This window comes from Amblyomma americanum, chromosome 2 (genome assembly GCF_052857255.1).
Source record: "Amblyomma americanum isolate KBUSLIRL-KWMA chromosome 2, ASM5285725v1, whole genome shotgun sequence".
NCBI lineage: Eukaryota > Metazoa > Arthropoda > Arachnida > Ixodida > Ixodidae > Amblyomma > Amblyomma americanum.
The window spans coordinates 67,447,499-67,470,657 of record NC_135498.1 but is presented as its reverse complement, the minus strand read 5'-3'; the positions used below and the strand labels follow the sequence as shown (position 1 = coordinate 67,470,657).

General features: G+C 45.1%; 1 protein-coding gene across 1 annotated transcript in view; it reads left to right on the top strand.

The window, feature by feature from the left end:
- Window positions 1–2,022, top strand: part of LOC144121361 (SEC14-like protein 2) — a 54,626-nt gene extending 52,604 nt beyond the window's left edge. Inside the window, exon 12 of the mRNA XM_077654551.1 lies at window positions 1,620–2,022. Within this exon, the coding sequence (XP_077510677.1) occupies window positions 1,620–1,720 (101 nt within the window). The 3' untranslated portion in view covers window positions 1,721–2,022. The remainder of the gene's footprint in view (window positions 1–1,619) is intronic.
- The last annotated feature ends 21,137 nt before the right edge of the window (window positions 2,023–23,159 follow it).

Genomic DNA, 23,159 nt, shown 5'->3' with positions numbered 1-23,159 from the left:
ATCGAACACGCCAACATGCAAATCATCTGCTTAACATTTAATCATTGCACAAGGTGTGTGCTACCGCATAATCTGAACGGCCATCTAGTAGCAATCAATAAAAATACACATTGAGTTATTCCTCAAATGTGTCCGCCGCGGTGGCTCAGCGGTTACGGCGCTCGGCTGCTGACCCGAAATACGCGTGTTAAATCCCGGCAGTGGCGGATGAATTTCAATGGAGGCGAAATTCTAGACGCCCGTGTGCTGTGCGATGTCAGTGCACACTAAAGAACTCCAGGTGGTCGAAATTCCCGGAGCCCTTCACTACGGCGTCTCTCATAGCCTTAGTCGCTTTGGGACGTTAAACCCCTCAAAAACAAAATAATAATAAGTTCCTCAAGTCTGATAGTTCATGACAGAAGATTAATCACGTCATCTTATCGTATGAAGGACTGTAGGAAGGCGAACGGGTTCATTCATTTCTTCGAGCTATTTTATTTTTGCAAGACCTTTCACACAGCAGGCGAAAGGCTGTTCTGTTATAGCTTAAAGGGCCATTCGCCTTCAGACGGAATCAGCCCCCATAGAACAAAGATGGCTTCAGTGGTCGCAGCAGTTTTTTTAACTGTATGCTCACAAATAATAAGAAACCGTCGTAGACTTCTGTAATAGCGCGTACTAGCGCAGTTAGACCACACAACGTCGCGCCATTTACTCACGGTTCTACCTGCGCAATACTCTACACCCGAAGCGTACATAGTGCCGCCTAATGTTTTTTTTCAAATGCTCACCTTATGATAATTACAATTCCAAGACATGATTGAATATATTTTTGCTTCGAAGTTATGGCGTTGTGCTGGGGTGTCCGCTGTAGAGAAAAGTATAAAATTTCCGAAGCGCAGAAGAGTATTACGGCCCTTTCTTCTCTGAAATGTGTACTTAAGTGTCTTAGTTCTACTGGTGCGAATTCTAGCAAGGGTTTAAAGGTGCTGAATTGCATGTCAATCATTTTGAATTTATTTTTACTCACACCTTTTTGAGATCTCCTGAAAAGGAAGGAAACGATAGGCTTGGACCATACCCGCTAGATGGCAGTACTGGTTCTCTGTACAAGCAGCACAAGTATCTAGGAAAGGGCTTTTTATGGCCCTAAACCTCATCCCATGGCTGCCGCACCTGCGATCACGTTGAACAGTATATAGGGCAAATAGTTCATTGCCGTGTCTGAGGAGGCTACATTTGTGGAAAGGTTTACTGAAGCCATCTTGTTACAAGCGTCTTTGAAAAACCAGCCCGTTTTCAAAACCGTAAAGGCGGGCCCAGGTAATACATGGAATCAATTTCCGCTTGGCACAACCTTACTTCTCCCGTGTACAGGCCATTCAGCGTGGGGGAATGAGTTCAATTAATTAAAAATAGTTGTATTTCCTTCTATTTAATTCGGACAAAGTAACTTTGTTGTTATGACTTTCAATGTTATGTGTCACCTGATTCTTGCTCAACCAAGTCGATCGCATTACCAACACACATTTATCTCTCATTACAGTGTTTTTACATTTGTGCATGGCTTGTTTGTACAACGAGCTGCAACGTTATAGCATTTGCTCGCCGCTTTTTTCTTTATTTCTGTCCTGCAGACGTGCTCAACTTCGACAACAGCTTCAGCACGTTCACGTCCAAGAAGGTGTCCTACTCAGTGCGGCTCCTGGAACCGTCCGCGGTGCGCGCGGTGTCCTGAATGCGTGCACACAACAACGCCGTGATCTCGCGATGCTGATGCAGTGAACTGTTCAGGGGGGGGGGGGGGGGGGGGGGGGGGTGCGCTGAAACCGATGTGTAGTGCGCGTTGGCTATCATTATTGGTTTTGCCCTGGTGACGGCGGGTACGCCGCGGCAGCACTTGAAGCTTCCACCACCAGCGCAGGGTTGATCAACACTTCCCAGACCTCACGGTCTGCTTTTGAGCAGTGTAATCGGGCTCTTTCGGCGCCTATGAAGCTGTAACAAGGTCCGCAGGTGTGGCGATGAGGCTTCACCTCACTCCCCCCCTTGAGATTTTGAACTTTTTTGGCGTCGTAAACTCACCACTACTCGCCTCAAAAGCCGGCCCTGTAACATCGAGAGATTTGACCAAACCTATACCTGTCCCTTTGTGTTGACTTAGCTGTCCTAGTAGGAAAAGCACACTTCGTTTATTGCCCCGAACGTCCTCTTCTGAGCCCAAGAAATCCCCCAGCGCAAGCACCTGCACATCCGGCTTATGTTAAGCCTGCATTAAAACGTTAACGTACCTCTCGTGTCTATGTATCAACGAAACTGTCACGCAAGGCGCATTGTCATAAGGGGATGGTGCATTTACTTACCTTGTGCTTACTGACTCTCATGATTTGTGGCTCGTCTTCGTAGCTGACTTCAACGCGCGCGAGCGTTTTGTCAATAAAATGACGTAAATGACCTAAGACAACAGATACAACTGATCTCTGTGTGTTTTGCTGACATCTCAGTACTACGGACGAAATGTGTATGGAGTTATCCTCGGCTTCAGGAAATCAACGAGATAGACCTCTGGGGAGTGCCTACTGCGTTCGTGCATACATATTTTACCGCATACATACGTAAGCATTTGGCAGTTTGTTTGTAACTTGCACAATGTGTATTTTTTTTCACAGATTTACTGCAAAGAAGGTGGTGCAATCAAGTCTGTCTGTATAGTAGGTACATACAGCTAGCTGCCTGGACCATTGATTTCGGGCGCTAAAAATATAAACTGCCTCTGAACATTGTTCTGGCCAATAAGGTGCATGAAACCGCACAAACGTGACTGTGATCAAACCGCATTAAGGCGCAACTCTGCTTGTGTCCTCCATTTGTGACACTGCGATGGAAGAAATGAGATTAAACGAACTTCGCACGAAGCACTCAGGCATCTACTTGGCTGCACTTGTTCCTCGAGGCCACACGTATGAAGACTTCGAATAAATGCGTTCAGTGAACGCAAGCTGTTACCTGATTGCGTTCGGTTCTTTCATTCACGAGACCACTGTACCTGTGAGCAGGGTACTCCCGGGTGGTGTCCACCACCATCTTATCTGATACCTGATTTAATATCTGCTGCGGGTCCTTGGACCCAAGATATATTAACTTATTTTTGGAATATGGCGGAGTGCTTGGCTTGAAGCACTCTGGCACGGCCCGGCCCGGTATTGCACTGCCTCCGGGACCGGCCCGGCGACTCTTAGCGGGGCGTGTCTTTTCTTTCACTCTTTGCTCTCCTATCCTTTATATCTCCTACTTTCAGCACGCGGCAGCGACCGTGGCTCGGCTTGAGCCAGTAGGAAGGCCCGTGCGCTTTCATTTTCTTTCTTCCTAGCAGCAACGGCAGCAGCAGCAGCCTGTGAGCAGTCAGCGTTCTGTGGTGGTGGATTGACAGAGCCCAGAAATTCCTATTTTCCGGGGTAAGTGCTAGTAAAGGGGTAGATCTAACCGGTCCTCTTGAAAATCTTCGCGTAGTTTGGTGGTGAGCAGCTGCTTTGCGATAAACTGCCTTGCACTATTTACCCCTTCCCAATAATAATAATAATAATAATAATAATAATAATAATAATAATAATAATAATAATAATAATAATAATAATAATAATAATAATAATAATAATATTAATAATAATAATAATAATAATAATAATAATAATAATAATAATAATAATCTTTATTTTTCGGTGCCCAGGAACAACCCAAAGGTATTGGTGCTGGTACACCATTCACACGCACAAAATGTAAATTTATTTCACCACAAAGGAAGACACTCAGGGGAGGTAATGCAGCAGTCAAGGCGATAGAAAAAAAAGACACACAAACTAGGCGTGACAGCAAGCATGAAGCAAAAAAAGCGAAAACAAGAAAACAGCGAGAGCAGCGGTAAATGAAAACAGCTAGAACAGGCAACAGACATATAAATAACTAATGAAACAATAAACAACGAGAATGAACAACACAAGAACGACCGATAACAGCTAAGTACAGCATATAGCAAAATACAAACAAGAATAAAGCCAATACTAATATGAACGAATAAGAAACCTCTGAAATACAAGCTAGAAATACAATCATACACAATAAGAATTGTAATTAGTGAACGCGTTACAGACAATCTGGTGTGAGTACACAGTATTAAAGAAATAATATTAATGAGAACAAGTACACGTGATGAACAATTAAGGAGAGAAAAAACAATATAATACCGGTGCAAACGCACAAGTGTAGTAAAGACAAAATGCATGAAAGGCGAAGTTATGTATGAGAAAAAGAGTGCTCAAAGTGGAACGTCACGGACATCCAATATAAAGGAAGGGAGAGAATTTTCGAATATATCAAGGTGAGGACAAAGAGAATTAAACAACTTTTGCATTCTGTCCAGATGGGAGAGGGAGAGCAGGAGTAATAATTGGTTTTTGGGGAAAGGAAATGGCGCAGTATCTGTCTCATATATCGTTGGACACCTGAACCACGCCGTAAGGGAAGGGATAAAGGAGGGAGTCAAAGAAGAAAGGAAGGAGAGGTGCCGTAGTGGAGGGCTCCGGAATAATTTCGACCACCTGGGGATCTTTAGAGCAGGAGCGCAGAAACTTGGAATGGTCTGGAATGGAAAATAATAATAATAATAACAATTGGTTTTGGGGAAGGGAAATGGCTCAGTATCTGTCTCGTACATCGCTGGACACCTGAACCGCGCCCTAAGGGAAGGGATAAAGGAGGGAGTGAAAGAAGAAAGGAAGAAAGTGGTGCCGTTGTGGAGGGCTCCGGAATAATTTCGACCACCTGGGGATATTTAACGTGCACTGACATCGCACAACATATGCACGGGCGCCTTAGCGTTTTGCCTCTATAAAAACGCAGCCGCCGCCGTCGGGTTCGAACCCGGGAACTCCCCCTTCCCAAACCCTTTTCTCGCTTTCATGACGGAAAGCAGAAAACCTTGCTGTATGCTCGAAAGGAAAATTATATGTAATCCTTTAAAAAGTGAGGAATATATCCTGATATTTAACAACTCGGCTCAATCTCTAGGACGGTGCCCAGGGAAGCAGTCTTCTGTGAATCAGCTGATGTACAAGCGAAAGTTATTGAACTCGCGGACCATAATGTCCACAATTTCATAAAGGCTGCTAATTTGTCAATATGTTGCACCATACGACGCGCAATTTTTCTACGCTCGAAGACAATATCGGAAAAGTATCCATATTAATAAAATCTTCACCTTAATGAATGAATTAAAAGATGGCAACAGTGACCATTTGCAGGCAGTATATGTATAAGCCTGCAGTTCTGAGTGAGTGACGTTTGCGCGTTACTGCCCAACAAATGTCTTCTTGTGACGTGCGCAACCAAACTGGTAGCCCTTCCTCCATTACCTTAAGGAATAGGCTGCTGTACTATAGCTTTCTAGGGTCACACACAGGTCTCACCTGCGGCGGCGATGGGCAGGGCAACAGGAGTTTAAATGAGACAGGTAGCTAGTTGGCGTACAACTCGAAACTAACTGGTTACATAATATTCAAGAAGACTGCATTATTACCACATACAAGAAGGACGAGGCATGCTTCTAAAGGCCTTGGAGCCAAGGAAGCAGCGACGCTTTTGGCGCTCTCTGCTCCTCTCCGCGTCATCGTCACTGTGGCGCTCTCAGCAGTTGCTGACGTCATGTTGCAGGCGAGAATACCACCTGTGTCTTTCAATGTATTTTTTTTTACTTCGGCTAGGTTCAACCAGGGATACGTCTAACGGGATGCTTGAAAGTGTGTATGGGATTACGGTGAGAACTGGGACGAATGACAGCACATATAAAAAGAACACCGTACGTACATACACCCAGTTTTAACTGTGGAACCAGGCAAACAGCTGTACTATTCAACAATGACTTCTATTTTTATTATTTTAACAGCAGTGCAAACGGCACCAATATATGCTGATTGACATGGCAGCTAACATGCTCTGTGTCGCTTTTAACCGAGGTGAAGCCACGTCACGAGCTACATGGTCCAGTCTCTTCCTGCCCGCTTCAAAAGCCTGAACCTGCAGAGGATGATGATGATGATGATGATGATGATGATGATGATGATGATGATGACGACGACGACGACGACGACGACAATAATGGCCTCTGGTTGAATGGCACGTACCCACGGTGGGGGATTGGACAGGGTACATTGTTGATACAAATGCACACATGGGTAAGGAGTGGAATAATTGGATAATTTTGTGAAGAAGGCGCAAATTTGGAGAAAAAAGGTGAAAGAAAAAGGAAATGTAAAAGCCATGAATTTGAGTAAGGTCGAAATGCACTTGCGGGAGTAAGACGACAAGGTCGGACGAAAAATCAGGTGATCGCTGCAGTTTTCCTCCAATGCGCAGCTTGGTCAACAGATCATTCATCGAGTCCCCGTCATTGCTCGTGCGTTTGGAGGTTCTCCCGTCGGCTGTACAAACGCACGTGCCAAAGAGATCGCAGAAAGCTTCGCCGGTGTGTAAACGCTCGGCTTAAACCTCCCGGTGTAAGCGCGCAACAGCGAGCCTATCGATCAATTCCGCTCCGAGAAACGGCGGCGTGGCTTCGTTGCCCACGTGGTCTGCGTCAACAGAAACTGGACTGCCCGGAAGATTCATTTATTGACGCAGCCACGTACGCGTGTGCAACGACCTGTCTCCCGAGCATGGCCGCGATAACTCATCCACCTTGCATCATTGAAAGGTTCCCGATTAACCGCGAACGATGAAACATTTAGAAAAGTTTTTGTAATAGCGAGATATGCCTTCGGTGACTCAAAGGTTGATGAGTGTTATGATAACGCGCTAAGATGAGGTTGACATGTCGCAAGGAGTCATGAGGCTGGCCGAAATCTTTTTTGCCTTCTTTATGGCCTATTGCAGAGATCGGTCATACCCGAAGATAAGTGCAGGGTCTAAAAATAGCCGTTTTAAATGCGAGGCTCTCGTTGAATAGCTCAAAGGTTCAGGATTAAAGCTGATGGAGGTTCAGATAACGCGCGCAAACAAAGTTGTCGCGTCGTCAGTTGTGGTGTAATGCACTCGCCTCCCCCCCCCCCCCCCTTTCAATATTATATTTAAGGTAATAAAGTGAAAAGTGAAGTGAGGGGTACTTGCATTGGTTGGATCAAGTACTTTTTTTCTTTCGTTTGGGGTTCCAGCTAAATACGTCAAGGCCGCATGCAAGCTTGCAACTTATCTGCATTACGTTTTCAAAAATATTTAAAGGTGAATGTTAAAGTTGATGGGAGCTCACTCTTTCTGTGCGGTGTACCTGCACTCCGCATAATTAAAATCATTGCTTTGGAATCTTAATAATTAAAACTGCTTTGTGGAAATGGCAGTCCGCGCCGCAGTCTCCAAGCGTGTGTGCCGTTTTAGGGAAGATTTAAAGGTCATGGGTTCTTTCCCGGCTGCGGTGGCCGTGTTTCGATGAATACGAAATTCAGAACGTGTCCGTGCGCTGCGCGATGCCAGTGCATTTTAAAGGACCCAAGGTACTCTAAATTAATCCGGAGCCATCCACTACGGCGTCTCCGCTTTAATAATCTCTTCGAACGCCAAATTCAACTACTTATTATTTAGTTTTAGAAAAGGCTGACGCCCGCAACTGGACCCCACGACTTTTACTCCCTACGGGCACCCGAATGGAGTCGAGAAACCAAAAAAAAAATTATGACGCTTAACTGTCTGCGTAAAAGACAACCACGTTACTCCTCATTCGACTACTTTTTTTAATTACAGCGAATAATGACAGTCATCATGAATACTGCGCCATTAAACCATAAACACTTAATTTCGAAGTACACAGAAGGTTGGTCCAATGAGTTGTGGCGGCAGGCGAGAGGTGGTGGGGAGGTCTGGTTTTTTTGCAGTGGTTATTTGGTTTGGTTTATGGGAGTTCAACGTCCCAAAGTGACTGAGGCTATGAGGGACGCCGTAGCGGAGGGCTCCAGGTAATTACCGCCACCTGGAGTTCTTTACAGTCCACTGTCATAGCATAGTACACAGGCCTCTAGCATTGCGCCCCCATCAAAATGCGGTCATACAGCTAGGATCGAGTCCGTGTTTTTCGAGTCAGCAGCCGAGCATCATAACCACTGAGCCACTGAGGTGGCGGTTGAAGCGATCCTGACTTCCGCTAGCCGCTTGTCAACGTTATTTTTCTTTCTTTTTTCTCTGCCCACACTAATATATGTTCCACTAGCCCGTTGTGTAGCAAGACGGTGCGGGCAGGGCAATGTTTTTCATTTAGCCCAACCTAACCTCTGTTCCAATAACGAGCCCGTTGTGACTTCTCGCAGTGCGGGCCGAGCATATTACTTTTTTTTATTTTTCCTGCCCAATCTAATCTCTATTTCACTAACGGTGGCTCTCGTGAATGGCCCAGCCGCCTTGATCGCCATGAAAACAATATTTCTATGCCAATATTTGTGCCAACTCTGAAATCGCTTAAACTCTAAAATAATTCAAAGCATGCAGAACGGAGGAAAGAAATTTTTTTTTAACGTGGACAGTGCTGCAGGCCACGTACCAGCGCACACAAACGAAGGCAGAAAAAGACGCAGACAGCACAAGTGCTCAAGAAACACAAGCAGACAACAAGAAAAAAAAAAGAAGAAAAGAGCGCTTGTGTTGTCTGCGTCTTTCTGGCGCTTGTGTTGTCTGCGTTCGTGTGCGTTAGTGTGCGCTCGTACGTGGTCTGCAATGCTACACAACTCTCCAATCAGTCTGTGCTTCTGAGCAAGCAAGGTATACCTTGTAAAAGGTCATGCCTGCCTGCCGTTGCGGACAGTTCAGCGGAATCATTGTCGCGCAGGATGATCGAACGCATAAAGCAATGCTTGTAGCAGCCTCCGGATGCAAAGCAGTGACTGGAAGAATTCGATTCTCGCGGTATAAAATTGCCGGTTTCTCCGCTTCAACTGATACTCTCGAGATGGCGCTAGCTGGTCAGCGCTGTTTCTTGGGCATTTGCATACAGAACATCAAAAATTTGAAAGAATCACACACGAAGAGCCTGCCATCTGTACAACGAAACTTGGCACTTTAACTTTTAGTTCATTATGTTGACAACTTTGATAATAAATGGTTTGAATTTGAATGAGGGAAAACTGCAGACGGTGAACACTTCAACCCTATTAAGTTGTTCAAATGTCCTGTTATTTCCCGCATAGAGTCCAGTCCTTGATTCCTGCTCTATGAACTCAAATCCCATTCTGCAGGGATATTGCAGCAACATTTATGGCTATCAGCGGAGTTCAAAAATTTAATTTTCACAATTTTTTAAAACGAAACTATGAACAGTGCAGGGAAGCCGTCTTTGCACATAGGTAATGAGACCAGGCGAGTGCGAAGTGGTAGGATTACATTCGTCGTCAGCGTCCTAATTAACAAAAATCCATTGACGAAGTTTTAAATGACAGCTCTTAACGTGCACTTTTATACTAAAAACTCACAAGCTGCCGTGTTCATAGACAGCTCAGTTTGGTAAAATTCTCTTGGCACGACCATGTTACTAGAAGTCCACCTGCAAGTTTCCATCTCAGTCCGCGTAATTATGCGTGCAAAGTGTTGACGAGTGGGGCGAAGCTCTGCACTGGTGTGAGCAACTATTGCGTGTTGCTTTTCTTCAATCTCGTTAACCCGCAAGCGAAAGCGAGATGAGTTACCAGTATCAAGCGTTGCTCCACTCCGTCGGCAGACGAAATGCCAGACGCAACTCCTGCGTCACGTCACACAGGGAGCAGTTTTCCGTCGGTCATTTCCTCCTTGGGTGCCCAATTACGTTGTTTGAGATGTTAATCTGGAGACGAATATCTCGAAATGTAGGCGTGCTGCAAGAGTTCTATCAAACGGGATTGTCTGAGAATTCAACCACCTCTAAGCTTCCACTATAAGGATGCGTGCTAAATACAGTCTACAAAGTTAATTACTTTAGTTTTAGTTAATTAATCAAATGAAGGAAACAGTTGCCCTCTCACTCGGCACCCGCCTGGTCACGTGACATTATTCCAAAAATGGATTCCGTGTGCCGCTGAACCTTTTTTTGTATATATGTTGAAAGCCTTATCTTGGACACTGAGTACGTTTTTTTTTTTTTTTGGAGGGGAAGGGGAGGGAGGGAGGGCATCTGAAATTGCCGCTAACATAAATGACGCATATAGGAATCATTATTATTATTATTATTATTATCGGTTAACGCTCACTAGGATACATACGGTCCAATCTTGTATCTGCATCGCCAGACATAAAACTAGGAGCCCCTCATCTAGCAGCCATTTACCCTTGACTGCAGTGAGCTTCATCCATTCGGCACCTCTCCCATTAACACGCCATTCAGGAACACTCTGTTTATTATATTGCTTGCACACGGTATACTGGAACCACTCTGGCGGCAAGCCATTAAAACCAACACTTGTACTGTCCTCGCTTCCTTCGCTCCGGGTCATTGCACGCCTACTTCTCACACTTAATCACCCGTGGCCACGCCAGGAGCTTTTGGAACAGCTAACGAGGCCATCTTCACGCTTGAATCATAGACACGAATGAGCGGCCGCATGTCAGAAGTGATTCAATGCCTCCTTTTTCCCAGATGTAACAGCAGCCATCAATTCTCTGCCTGGAAACATAGCAACAGCAGTCGTAAATTATCGACCTGGAAACACAGTATTATGCTCACCATAAAATTTTCCTTGGACATGTCACCTTGCTTAATTAAACTTATAAATTTCCTCGCTAAGCGCTGTGTGCACGCGCGTAGACTCTGCCCTTGGCTGTATTTATCCCGAGGTTTTTCCATTCAATTTTTTTCGGTCTCAGTCTTTCATTTCCCTGTTCTTTGAATTACTGAATTACTTCCTTCGTTTCTTTTAAACGACAACACTAATCCTTTCGTTCGCTGTTATTACGCAAAAATGTATGCTGTTCCCCACAAGTAGCGTCTTCGAATACGGCATGTCTGAACTCGGCATGTCTTCTCAAATAGCTATGGATCCATTTCAAACATTCAGGAAAGAGCATTAATGCAGTTGTTGACAGTTTCGCATCAACTGAATTTTACCTCAACTGCTGATGCACAGGTAACAAACTTTGGTCACCGAACACGGTCACACATCGAACATTTGATTAAGATACGGAACGGCAGTCTTCTCAGCTCCCCAGCTCGCCACACAGTCGCATCCACAGCCGGGCATTGTCAACCGCAAACGTGGCGGCTCTTCACATCTCTCCACTACCGCAACTATAGTTTTCTTAGAACTCCAGCTAAACAGATAGTTTAAGTCTTAAGTTTCGCCGTGAATTTGCGCGTAATATTATAAAATAAACTAGTTTTATGTCATGTCTATCTACCGGGTCAACGTGATAATGTCAGGAGCACCACTGTCACTTATAATTATAGTCTGCAGAGCTCCAGGCACCCAAATGCGGTATGCTGTGCTGTACTATGCAGTAGTCCATAGACTGTTATTACTTTTATATTCGCGAGTCTTCGTATATTTCAATACCAGCTTCAATTTAGATTGCAACTAGTGTTATGCTTTAAATATACCCATTCATATACGCAACAGCACAAGTAGCTTTAGTTTTACCCTCAATTGTTGCCCCTGCTTGTGTCGAGTCTATTAGATCTTAGAGCTTCATTTCTCAATGAAGTTCTTTGTATTCCTCTGAATAACGAAAACTTGTCATCAAGTTTCAGTACTGCTTTTTCTTTGCACAAATTTTAAAGTTACAAGATTACACTTACTTTATATAATAAAATTTCCCAGCAGTCGGATCCACTCGCGTCAAAAGGTTCATGTTGGAAAGCATCAACCGCGTTCCTCCTTAGGTGAGCAGAAATTACCCCAAATTGGAAATTTATGTAGCAGTATTTCCCGACGAGTCCTAAACAAAATTTATCAGTCGACGATTAAGTTGGTTTCGAAGAAGCAAACCGCTTTTTTACTCCTCTTCACTGGGGACGTCATTCAATACGATAGCAAGGCGGGCGAGTTGGTGATACATATTTGAAAAATTACAGCGCGGAAAACGGGGACTTCAAGGGTAGAAAACACAGGACCTGTGTTTTCTACCCTTGAAGTCCCCGTTTTCCGCGCTGTAATTTTTCAAAGACCTCATTCAGAATACAGTTTTTTCAATTATTCCAAATTTTATTAAAATTGGCCTTCATATAATCATTTTGTCTTTAAATGCTTTCATTTCTGTTTACCTGGTCCCTAAGAAAATTACCGACGGCTGCGAGTAAAATTTATGATAGAGTGTACAATATATAAAGTTGCAAAACAATGATGATATGGGCAGATTTTGTGAGTGCATGCCGCCTGAAGGCATCTAAATTAATAAAACAATTTTTTTTTAGTTGCGATGATGGCGACTTTATGCTGCGCTCATGACCTCGGGCGCTAAAGAAGGTAGTGGGTTCGATGTTTCAACATTTCAAAGAGCAAAAACTGCAATAAATAAATCGAATATAACAACCGCTTAATTGTAATTAAACTACGTTACAGATTAAACAATATTGTGACTGTGATATTATTTTCATGTCGGCGCCAGAACGCAACTGCATGCCCGATAGGACGACAACAATAATAAAGACATAACGCCTGAGCACAGAACATTTATTTTTGTAAGCTGGCTTGCATACATGAGTATATATGGGCGGATTACAAGTATGTACATCCTATTTGAAACGGAGTGGTGTCGGGTGCCGGCTTGGTATTTTTGATGTTGTCTTTAACATTTTTATACCTTACCAAGTACTGGATTAAAATTCCCCTTTCCTTCGATAACAAATCCTAATAAAGTTTGTGCAGGGCGGAATTCGACTCCTGATATACTACGATTGCGTCCGGCTTTTCAGCCGTCATTTCTGCAAGCATTTTTTGAGCAGGGTATGTTGCGGGGCAAGGTGGTTTGACAGTCTGAACATTGCAGCGCTGGCAGACGACGGACGAAGGGAGGACTTTCTTACTGCAATTTTTACTGCATTCTTGTGCGGACGTTAACTAGGTTACCAATGAACATCGTACCTTCATAGATGCTCATCGTGCCAGCTTCAGCGCTTAATGGATACTGCGACATTGTAAAAAATTCTTATAGTGTGTCGCGACTGCTCTCTCTCTCTCTCTCTCTCACACACACACACACACACACACACACACACACACACACACACACACACACACACACACACACACACACACACACACACACACACACACACACACACACACACACACACACACACACACACACACACACACACACACACACACACACACACACACACACACACACACACACACACACACACACACACACACACACACACACACACACACACACACTGCTCATGACGCCTGATCGGGGAATTATATTTTTTTTATAGTTGTTCGTTGAGTACGCACGCAGACTAAATTGGAAAGAAATCGATTTCCAGTTTCTACACAAACCGAACCCCGAAACCTCCATGAACCTTTTCAGTGTCTCACGGTGCTTTTTCACCTTTTGATAGACCTACAAGTGCTTAATGTTTGAAGCGCAGTTATGAACGCGGACTTCTGATTTCTTCGAAGCTCGTTGAGGACACTCGCAGACTAAATGGGAAAGAAATCGATCTTCAGTTTTCTACAAAAATCGTATCCCGAAACCTCCATGAACTTCTTCAGTGTCTCACGTGCTTTTTCACCTTTTGGTAGACCTTTAAGTGCCTGATGTTTAAAGCGGAGTTATGAACGCGCACTCGCATATGTACTTTATAAAGGCTGTGCAAAGCAAAAACTGGGAATTGATCAAAGATCCGCTGATACTTTAACCTCTGTCAGACAAAGAATGAAAAGAAGATACATTGAATGTTTTGCCGAACATTCGCTCGTTTTACTTTGCGCTTTTCTGGGACACGCGACCTCTCCACTCCTGTGTGGTTTTTCCAAACCTTTTCTTTTGTTTTTGTTTGGCGAGTTAAAACAGAAGCGTAAGGCTGTTCGAGACACGTATTTGCACATATCTGCTGCCGCTAGCAGTGTCTGTCCCGTGTTATGTTTGAAAGACAGCGACATTTCCTGTACGCACAAATTCAACTGACCAATGGGCCTTTTGCGCTTAAGTACTCGCCAAATAAGTTATCACGCCATAAAGCCAGTTTTGCAGATGTTAGCACAACTAGAGCTTCTCAAAAAATGTCCAGCCAGCTGAACTAACGCAGCCGAGTCGAGGGGTGCGCACCAAAGATTGTCCTCCTTCGAATGCACATCAGCGAATTACCACCTTAGACGCCGCGCTCAAATTCAGTGTGGCATCGCGGCCCAAGTTAAAGTTTTGTGATGTTTCCAGGAACATTCCAAAGCAGTTAGTTTATTACAGGGGCGTTACATTACGATATAGTTGCGTGATGTAGACCGTTGTCGAAAGCACTTCAGAGAGGTGCAGAAAACGCCGTAAAGGGCCCTACAGAAGTAAGGGGACAAGCAAAGGAGTGCAAGATTAACACTGGTACTCGATACATTGCTAGTGGCTGCTAAATGGAAGTTTCAACGCGCGTTGTTCCTGCCAAAGAACTGAAGCATATATGTTGTTCGCCTTTGACCTTAAATACCCCAAAATGTCGATTTTCGTTGCACTTGGCGCATTATTAAAGAAACAAGAAAACTCAGAGTGCTTATATTTCTATCTGTAGATTTATCCGCATAGAGATGCATAGCTGCAGAACTGAACATAACGGCGCAAATCTGCGCCTTTTTCTAACAGTGTTTTGCCCTACGAAAACACCAAAATATGTTTGTTTTCGAAAAACATTGCAAAACCTAAATGTTCGTTACAAAACAATCAGCCTTGTTCAGTTGAAAGAAGTTAGAATAAGTAATAAAATGAATGAAACGCGAAAAAACTAGGTTGTGTAGTTTCTGAGAAAACGGGTCTTAAATATGCCTCAGAACGCATAGAAATCCCAAGGGCTATCCTATGCCCGCAACGGGGCACAGCGAACAAATTCAATGTGATCTGTCTCGATAGATTACGGCATTTCAGCGACAAATAAACCAATGCTGTCGCCGAAAACGGAGCATTTACAAGCTAGAAAATGCAAAAAAAAACGAGATGCGGGTGCCGCCATCACCGGCCGATTTCGCAAGCAAGACTGCGTGCGCCGACACCGAACTTTCGTGCCGAGTCCCCGAGACTATGCTACACAGTCATTCTCTTCAAAACATGGGCGACCTTCCGTTCATGGTGTGGACGTCACGGATTTGTATAGAGCTACGGAAAAATTTGTAAGTTCAGTTTTCTCAGTCATAAATAAATTTAGCTTCCGGAAAAAACATTACCATACTCACAAAAAGCCAGAAATCAAGAACAATAATTGGGAGAAGTTATCCTCTGGAACCCTGGTCTTGCTCCTAACTGTAGGTAACTGCCGTCTACGTTATGATAAAACGGTTAATTTCAGGTTTCAATTTTGCCATTTTGTACTGCTCGACAATGGGCTTTTTATTCATCAATTTTTCTAGTCTGCACTGTCTTGCTCTTTGAAGTTGCGCTTAACGCTTTTTTTTTTAGCCTCATTCAGGTTTCCTGTACACTAAATTGTTAGTTTTCTATTAGCCGCCGCGGTGGCTGAGTGGTTATGGCGCTCGGCTGCCGGCCCGAAAGACGCGGGTTCGATCCCGGCCGCGGCGGTCGAATTTCGATGGAGGCGAAATTCTAGAGGCCCGTGTACTGTGCGATGTCAGTGCACGTTAAAGAACCCCAGGTGGTCGAAATTTCCGGAGCCCTTCACTACGGCGTCTCTCATAGCCTTAGTTGCTTTGGGACGTTAAACCCCTATAAACCAAACCAAACCTAGTTTTCTATTAATTTTCCTCCACTGTGGGTCTACTCTGCTTCTGTAAAAAATTCCTAAAATTATTCGCTGCTAATCTGCTTTCGACCGCCTTGTTCAGCCGTTCTCCACACAAAATTTTCCTCTCGGAATTCTGATTCGAAATCGACGCGCAGCTTTTTTCCCGCTGAATTGTCTATTTGTCTTGAAGGCTTAACGCTGATCTACCGTCAGGTCTCTGAATGATTGCTTGCCCCGATTGCATTTCTAATCTTATGTACAACATAGCATTACCAAAAGTAAGCCTTGGTACCATGACTCAGTCCCGGATACATATCAGCACTTGATACCTATGGCACCTCCATAGTAGTTTTTTGCACCATTTCCATATCCTCTCCATTTAGTAGCTTATTCGGGATTTTCCTAGAACATATAATCTTTGTTTTTTTACCCCCTTCTACCTATTACAGCGCCCCGTTTCGGCGGACAACTGAAACTGAATAGATGGAGAAAATGCACATTCCTGCAAAAATACGAAAATCTGTCGTCTTAAAAATTAAATACGATATTTAGTTGTAGCAACGTAACTACGCCACACAGACAGAGGCAGGGGCCGCACAAACGTGCACGCACGATTAAGTTCATTACTAATTATTTCCGGCTTGTCGAATTACAGATCCTTCTGGAACACGCAGGTAGTATTGGCCCTGTATGGGCACACATAAATTACTCCACTTGGACACCACAGTGCACACATCAGCTTCATATGCAGCTGCTGGGCTGCTCTTCTGAGGATCGGCAGAGTGGTGCTCTGTCAGGTGACGTTGTCTCGCAGCTGCATGACCATCACTCGAGTTCCTTAATCAGAACATCAACTATGCAGAACAAGACGAAGCGCCAAGTGACCTGGGTTGTGAAGGTGACGATGGTGACGTACTGCGTTCGCAGACAGTACGTCACCATCGCAGAACTGCACGTTGTTCCTATGAGGTGTGAGAGACGTAGGCCTTAATTGCTTCCGGTGTTGGAGGAGACTCACTTGCAGGCTTAAGAAAGTCAGGAATGAGTGGAAACCCTGCAACATTCACCTCACGTTGAGTCCACGTACTCAGGATATGAAACTGCTCCGGACACCCTTATCAAGTCCGTCCGTATATATGTCAATTGCCTGATAGATGCATCTTTTCATAGAGACCTGATTCTCAAGGACCAACAACTCTTTTTTTTTCTTCGACAACAGCGGGGCGATGTCTTAGTAATCTGCGAGCAAGGTGTTCTTTCAGCGAGTAGATGCGGTGTCTAAGATAGTGGCGCACGCCTTGTAATGCTTATTTGTTTACGCTCGAAGCCGCCGGCGCGCGGCTTTATCATTTTGTGCCACACTTTTAAATTGAGAGCGGTCGAGGACGGCAGTGATTTGTTCTTCGATGACTGCCGGGCACGCTTGTTATTATCGATCGGAGCCACCGATTTGTTCAGTTCTTTCCGATCTCAAGTCAGCCCGGCAGTTTATTTTCGAAGCCTTTCGGTGCATTCCTGACTCCCGGAGCGCCGTCACCGCTACGTGGCAATAGCAATGCCACGTCTCGGGGGACGTGAACATGCCAGCGACTGAATTTTCATTGTTAAGTTTGGTTTGGTTTATGGGGGTTTAACGTCACAAAGTGACTCTGGCTATGAGAGACGCCGTAGTGAAGGGCTCCGGAAATTTCGACCACCTGGGGTTCTTCAACGTGCACTGACATCGCACAGTACACGGGCCTCTAGAATTTCGCCTCCATCGAAATTCGACCGCCGCGGCCGGGATCGAGCCCGCGTCTTTCGGGCCAGCAGCCGAGCGCCATAACCACTCAGCCACCGCGGCGGCTCCATCGTTCAGTGTTATTTAACTACGCAAATAAAACCATGACCCTCTTCAGGCGCCTATTTGTCCCACTCCCAGAGCCCAATTTACCCCGTGACTACATATGGCACACTGCCTAGACGCTGCAACTCCTTCAGCGTACCAACCTCCCGACATTTCAGTGAATATGGTTTTGACAAGAATCCACCCATAAAATTCTGCGCGTAGCAATCGACGTGCAGAATTTCCCGGAGCGAAAATATGCCGATTCTGCCGTTATACATACACTTGCCTTAAAGTGGTGTTTCATCTGATGTTATGTCCCTAATTTTTTTTTAATGCAACACGCTGACGCCTTATACCCACTTCTCTGTACCCTCCGCGATACGCGATATTAGCCCAGATGACTTGTAACCACCAATGTCTCAGTGTGTAGATGCACTTGGCGCCCCGGCGGCGGCCCCTGGGATAGCATATGCACTATGCGCTGCCATCCGGCACAGGAGCGGCAGCCTTGGCGCCTGCAGGGCCGAACCCTTTCCGCGTACGATGCAGCAGAACGGAGGACGTGCCACGATCGAGGTCTGATTGCGTCACCACCGCCGTCCCGTCTCAGTGTCTCCCTCGCGGCACGCCAGGAAACAAGGCTGAGGTCAGTCACGCCACCCCGACACACTGGCCCACAGAGGGCCGTGCACTGCGCCTGCGCTGCTGCCGTCGCCACCGCCAGGGGCGCGCCGTGCAATGCCCGCCCAGCGGCGTACTCAACGGCACTGCCCCGATGACAGCAGACGGACGCGCGTTGCAACGCGTCTTCGCACTGCAGATGGCACACTGGGCGCTTAACACGTACTATAGAACATCTTCCTGAGCCCCAGTAAGGGCGGTTGCATCATTATCGCACGCAAATGAGCGGTATTTGAAGGAATGTATACTGTCCTGTGGGATCAGCGACTGTGGTGTTCTGCTGCTGGATCCAAGGTCGTGAGATCTTGTCCCGGCCGCGGTGGCCTCATTTCTATGGAGGCCGAATTCAGGAAAGGGAGCGCGCTGTGCGAAGTCAGTACACATTAAAGTGCTAAAAAATAAAAAATAAAAATGATTCAATGCCTAATCCCTACGGCATTGCCCATAGCCATTCAATGTGACGCTCCTGGACGTTATACATCGCATGCCCTTAAAATGGTCATGCATTCTATACGCTGCAGCCACCATGCATCACGCCTAAAATGCCTTATGTCATTCTGGGTACAAAGACCGGTTTCACTGTGCACGTGGGGAAACACTCTAGAAATTTCTGGTGAGACTGTGATAGCAGAAAAATATTAAGGAATAAAAGGCACGCGAGTGAAATACACAAACACACCATTCAACGTTTGCACGAATGACTGATGAATCTATATCCTTACGTGCGGTTCCTCTTGAAAACAAGCCTGTACTAGCCTTTGGATACCTTTATTCTAATAGAGTAAAATCGCAGTACACTGTACTGATGGGCGACTTCAATGCGAAGGTTGGCAAGAAGCAGGCTGACGACCACGCGGTAGGTGACTATGGGATAGGCTCTAGAAATAGCAGGGGAGAGTTATTAGTCGAATTCGCGGATAGAAATAATTTACGGATCATGAATACCTTCTTCCGCAAACGAGAAAACAGGAAGTGGACCTGGAAGAGCCCCAATGGTGAGATTAAAAATGAAATAGACTTCATACTATGCGCTAAACCTGGCATCATTCAGGATGTGGCCGTCCTCGGAAGGGTGCGTTGCAGCGACCATAGAATGGTAAGGTCTAGAATTAGCCTAGACTTGAAGAGGGAACGGAAGAAGCTAGCGAAGAAGAAGACCATTAACGAGTTAGCCGTAAGAGGGAAAGCACAGGAGTTTAGGATAGCGCTGCAAAACAGATACTCGGCTTTAACTGAGGAAGATGATCTTGATGTTCATTCAATGCACGATAACCTGACATCAATAATTACGGAGTGCGCAGTAGAAGTAGGCGGTAGGACAGTTCGAAAAGATACCGGGAAGCTATCTCAGGTGACGAAAGATCTGATTAAGAAGCGCCAAAACATGAAGGCATCTAACACTACCGATAGAATAGAACTAACGGAGCTATCAAAGTTAATAAATAAGTGCAAGGTAGCCGACATAAGGAAGTTTAATATGGAGAGAATCGAGCATGCTCTAAAGAACGGAGGTAGCCTAAAAACAGTGAAGAGGAAACTAGGCATAGGTAAAAACCAGATGTATGCATTAAGAGACAAGCAGGGCAATGTCATTAGCAATATGGATAAGATAGTTAGCGTAGCCGAAGAGTTCTACACAGACCTGTACAGTAGCCAATGTAATCAGAACGCTAATGAGAAAGACAGCAGTGCACAGCAATGCGTCATCCCGCCAGTAACGAAAGATGAAGTAAAGAAAGCCTTAGAAGCAATGAAAAGGGGAAAAGCAGCTGGGGAGGATCAGGTAACAGCAGATCTGTTGAAGGATGGAGGGGACATCGTGCTAGAAAAACTATCCACCCTGTATACGCAATGCCTTATGACCTCGACTGTACCAGAAGCTTGGAAGAATGCAAACATTATCTTAATTCATAAGAAAGGAGACGCCAAGGACTTGAAAAATTACAGGCCGATCAGCTTACTATCCGTTGCCTACAAAGTATTTACTAAGGTAATCGCTAATAGAGTCAGGGCAACGTTAGACTTTAATCAACCAAATGATCAGGCAGGCTTTCGTAAAGGATATTCTACAATAGATCATATTCACACCATCAATCAGGTGATAGAGAAATGCGCAGAATATAACCAACCTCTATATATAGCTTTCATTTATTACGAGAAAGCATTCGACTCAGTGGAAACCTCAGCAGTCATACAGGCATTGCGTAATCAGGGGGTAGAAGAGCCTTATGTCAAAATACTGGAAGATATATATAGCAACTGCACAGCTACTATAGTCCTCCATAAAGTCAGCAATAAAATTCCAATAAGGAAGGGCGTCAGGCAAGGAGACACGATCTCGCCAATGCTGTTCACCGCATGTTTGCAGGAGGTATTTCGAGGCCTGAATTGGGAACAGTTGGGAATAAGAATAAATGGAGAATACCTAAATAATCTGAGATTTGCTGATGACATTGCCTTGCTGAGTCACTCAGGAGGTGAACTGCAAATCATGATCAACGAGTTAGACAGGCAGAGCAGATCGATGGGTCTAAAAATTAACATGCAGAAAACCAAGGTAATGTTCAACAGCCTAGCAAGGGAACAACAGTTCACAATTGGCAGCGAGAGCCTAGAAATTGTGCCGGAATACGTCTACTTAGGGCAGGTAGTGACAGCTGATCCGGATCATGAGAGGGAGATAACTAGAAGGATAAGAATGGGGTGGAGCGCATATGGCAAATTCTCGCAGATCATGAGTGGCAGTTTACCAATTTCCCTCAAGAGGAAAGTGTTCAACAGCATAATCTTACCGGTACTCACCTACGGGGCAGAAACGTGGAGGCTAACGAAAAGAGTTCAGCTTAAGTTAAGGACAACGCAGCGAGCCATGGAAAGAAAAATGATAGGTGTAACGTTAAGAGATCGGAAGCGGGCAGAGTGGGTGAGGGAACAAACACGGGTTAATGACATCCTAGTCGAAATCAAGAGAAAGAAATGGGCTTGGGCAGGGCATGTAATGCGAAGGCAAGATAACCGCTGGTCTTTAAGGGTAACGGAGTGGGTTCCAAGAGAAAGTAAGCGTAGCAGGGGGCGGCAGAAGGTTAGATGGGCGGATGAGATTAAGAAGTTTGCAGGCAAAGGGTGGATGCAGCTGGCAAAGGATAGGGTTAATTGGAGAGAAATGGGAGAGGCCTTTGCCCTGCAGTGGGTGTAGTAGGGCTGATGATGATGATTCTAATCTGTGGGCCCAAGTGTTGGAGGTCAATAGCTTGTTCTTAATCTAGGTTTTTTTTTTTGCCAGAAACGCATCTGAGCTCATAAGCAGGTTTCATGGGAGCACCTTAGCTGCCCTTTTCCCCTTTAAAGAAATCGACATACCTTAACGTGAGCTTATCACGAGTAAAATTAGTGCTTTGTAATAACCTTGTTCCACGTGCAAGTTAAGTGCACTTAAGGAGAGTGAGTTTCACCTATAGTGACAGTTTAGGCTATGATACCCTAAGCGGCGAAGCAGAGTCTCACTCGTATTAAACGAGGATAAATCAGAACTGGTCTACACTTTTCGTTTCACAGTTTATTTACACAAATGTGGCTGTACAGCATGCGCGTACTATATTATATCCTCCATTTTCAATTCACTTGGCCTTAGGCCACAAGATTTCGTTTTTTTTATGAAGGTTCTCGGTTGGCCGTGAAGCCACTTTTCCACCGTTTCCCGCAGGTCCAGCTTTGGGAAAAATTTATCACCTTTCAAAACACCCTTGCGCAGTCCAAACAGGTGAGAGTCAGAGAAAGCGATGTCTCGACTGTAGGCAGGGTGTTGCAGTACCGATGATGAATTTCAGCCTCTTTCACACCCTCCGGCGAAAACAATCTGGTCACTGCGCGTTATTCCTCCTTGGTGCAAACTGCTTATTATATCTTAAACCTTGAGACTGATTCACAAAGAAATAATAATTAAGAAATAAAGGAATAAGTCCCTCCCTTTTACTTGTGCAAATCACGTGAAATGATTGCACTGTCTGTATCGGCGTTGTCTTATATTTCTTTGTGTTTCTGTTGTTTGGATGTTTTTCCAGCTATATGTATAAATTTCGATGGCGGAATGAGAACGAGTTGCTAGTCAGCACATTGCATCATTTAGTTCTCATGAACAAAATAATAAATGAAGTGAATGAAAATGAAAAAAAAATTGAATAAATGAAAAAATAACTTAAATGAAATTCATGTATTGTGTTTCTGCGCTGTTTTATGTCGCGAGAGCTACACTCGGCTACCAGTCGAGCATTTCGCGGTGCATGGGAGAGGACAGTTGTGCGCATACGCCGTTACCATGGTAACCAGAGAGACCCCATCGGTGCGCCGCGCGCTTCGTCGCCGCCTCGCCGCGCGCCGCTCTATCACCCGAACCTCACGTCGCATGCGCAGCATTGCGTATAACAGGCGGAGATCTAAGGGGCGGCTGTATCACAACGTTTTACATGGATGCAGAGAAGGAGAGTCCAGCCGCTGCTAAACGGCGGTATAGACAAGAGAAGATTAACTCTTCCGATCCTGACGTTGCCGCCTGACACTTGGCTACTCAACAAAGAGACAATGAGAGTAGGAAGGCGAAGGGAGCAGCGGAGACGCCCGTACAGAGAGAGGAACGCCTTGCCAAACGGAGATGCCAGACTGCCGAGCGTAATAGACGGCGCATATATCCTCCGAGATGGAGTCCAATGTCTTTGCTGAACATACAGTGACGACAACATGCTCAGCCAGGGAAAAAACGTACAGGCGCGACCAAAAGTAAACGGATCA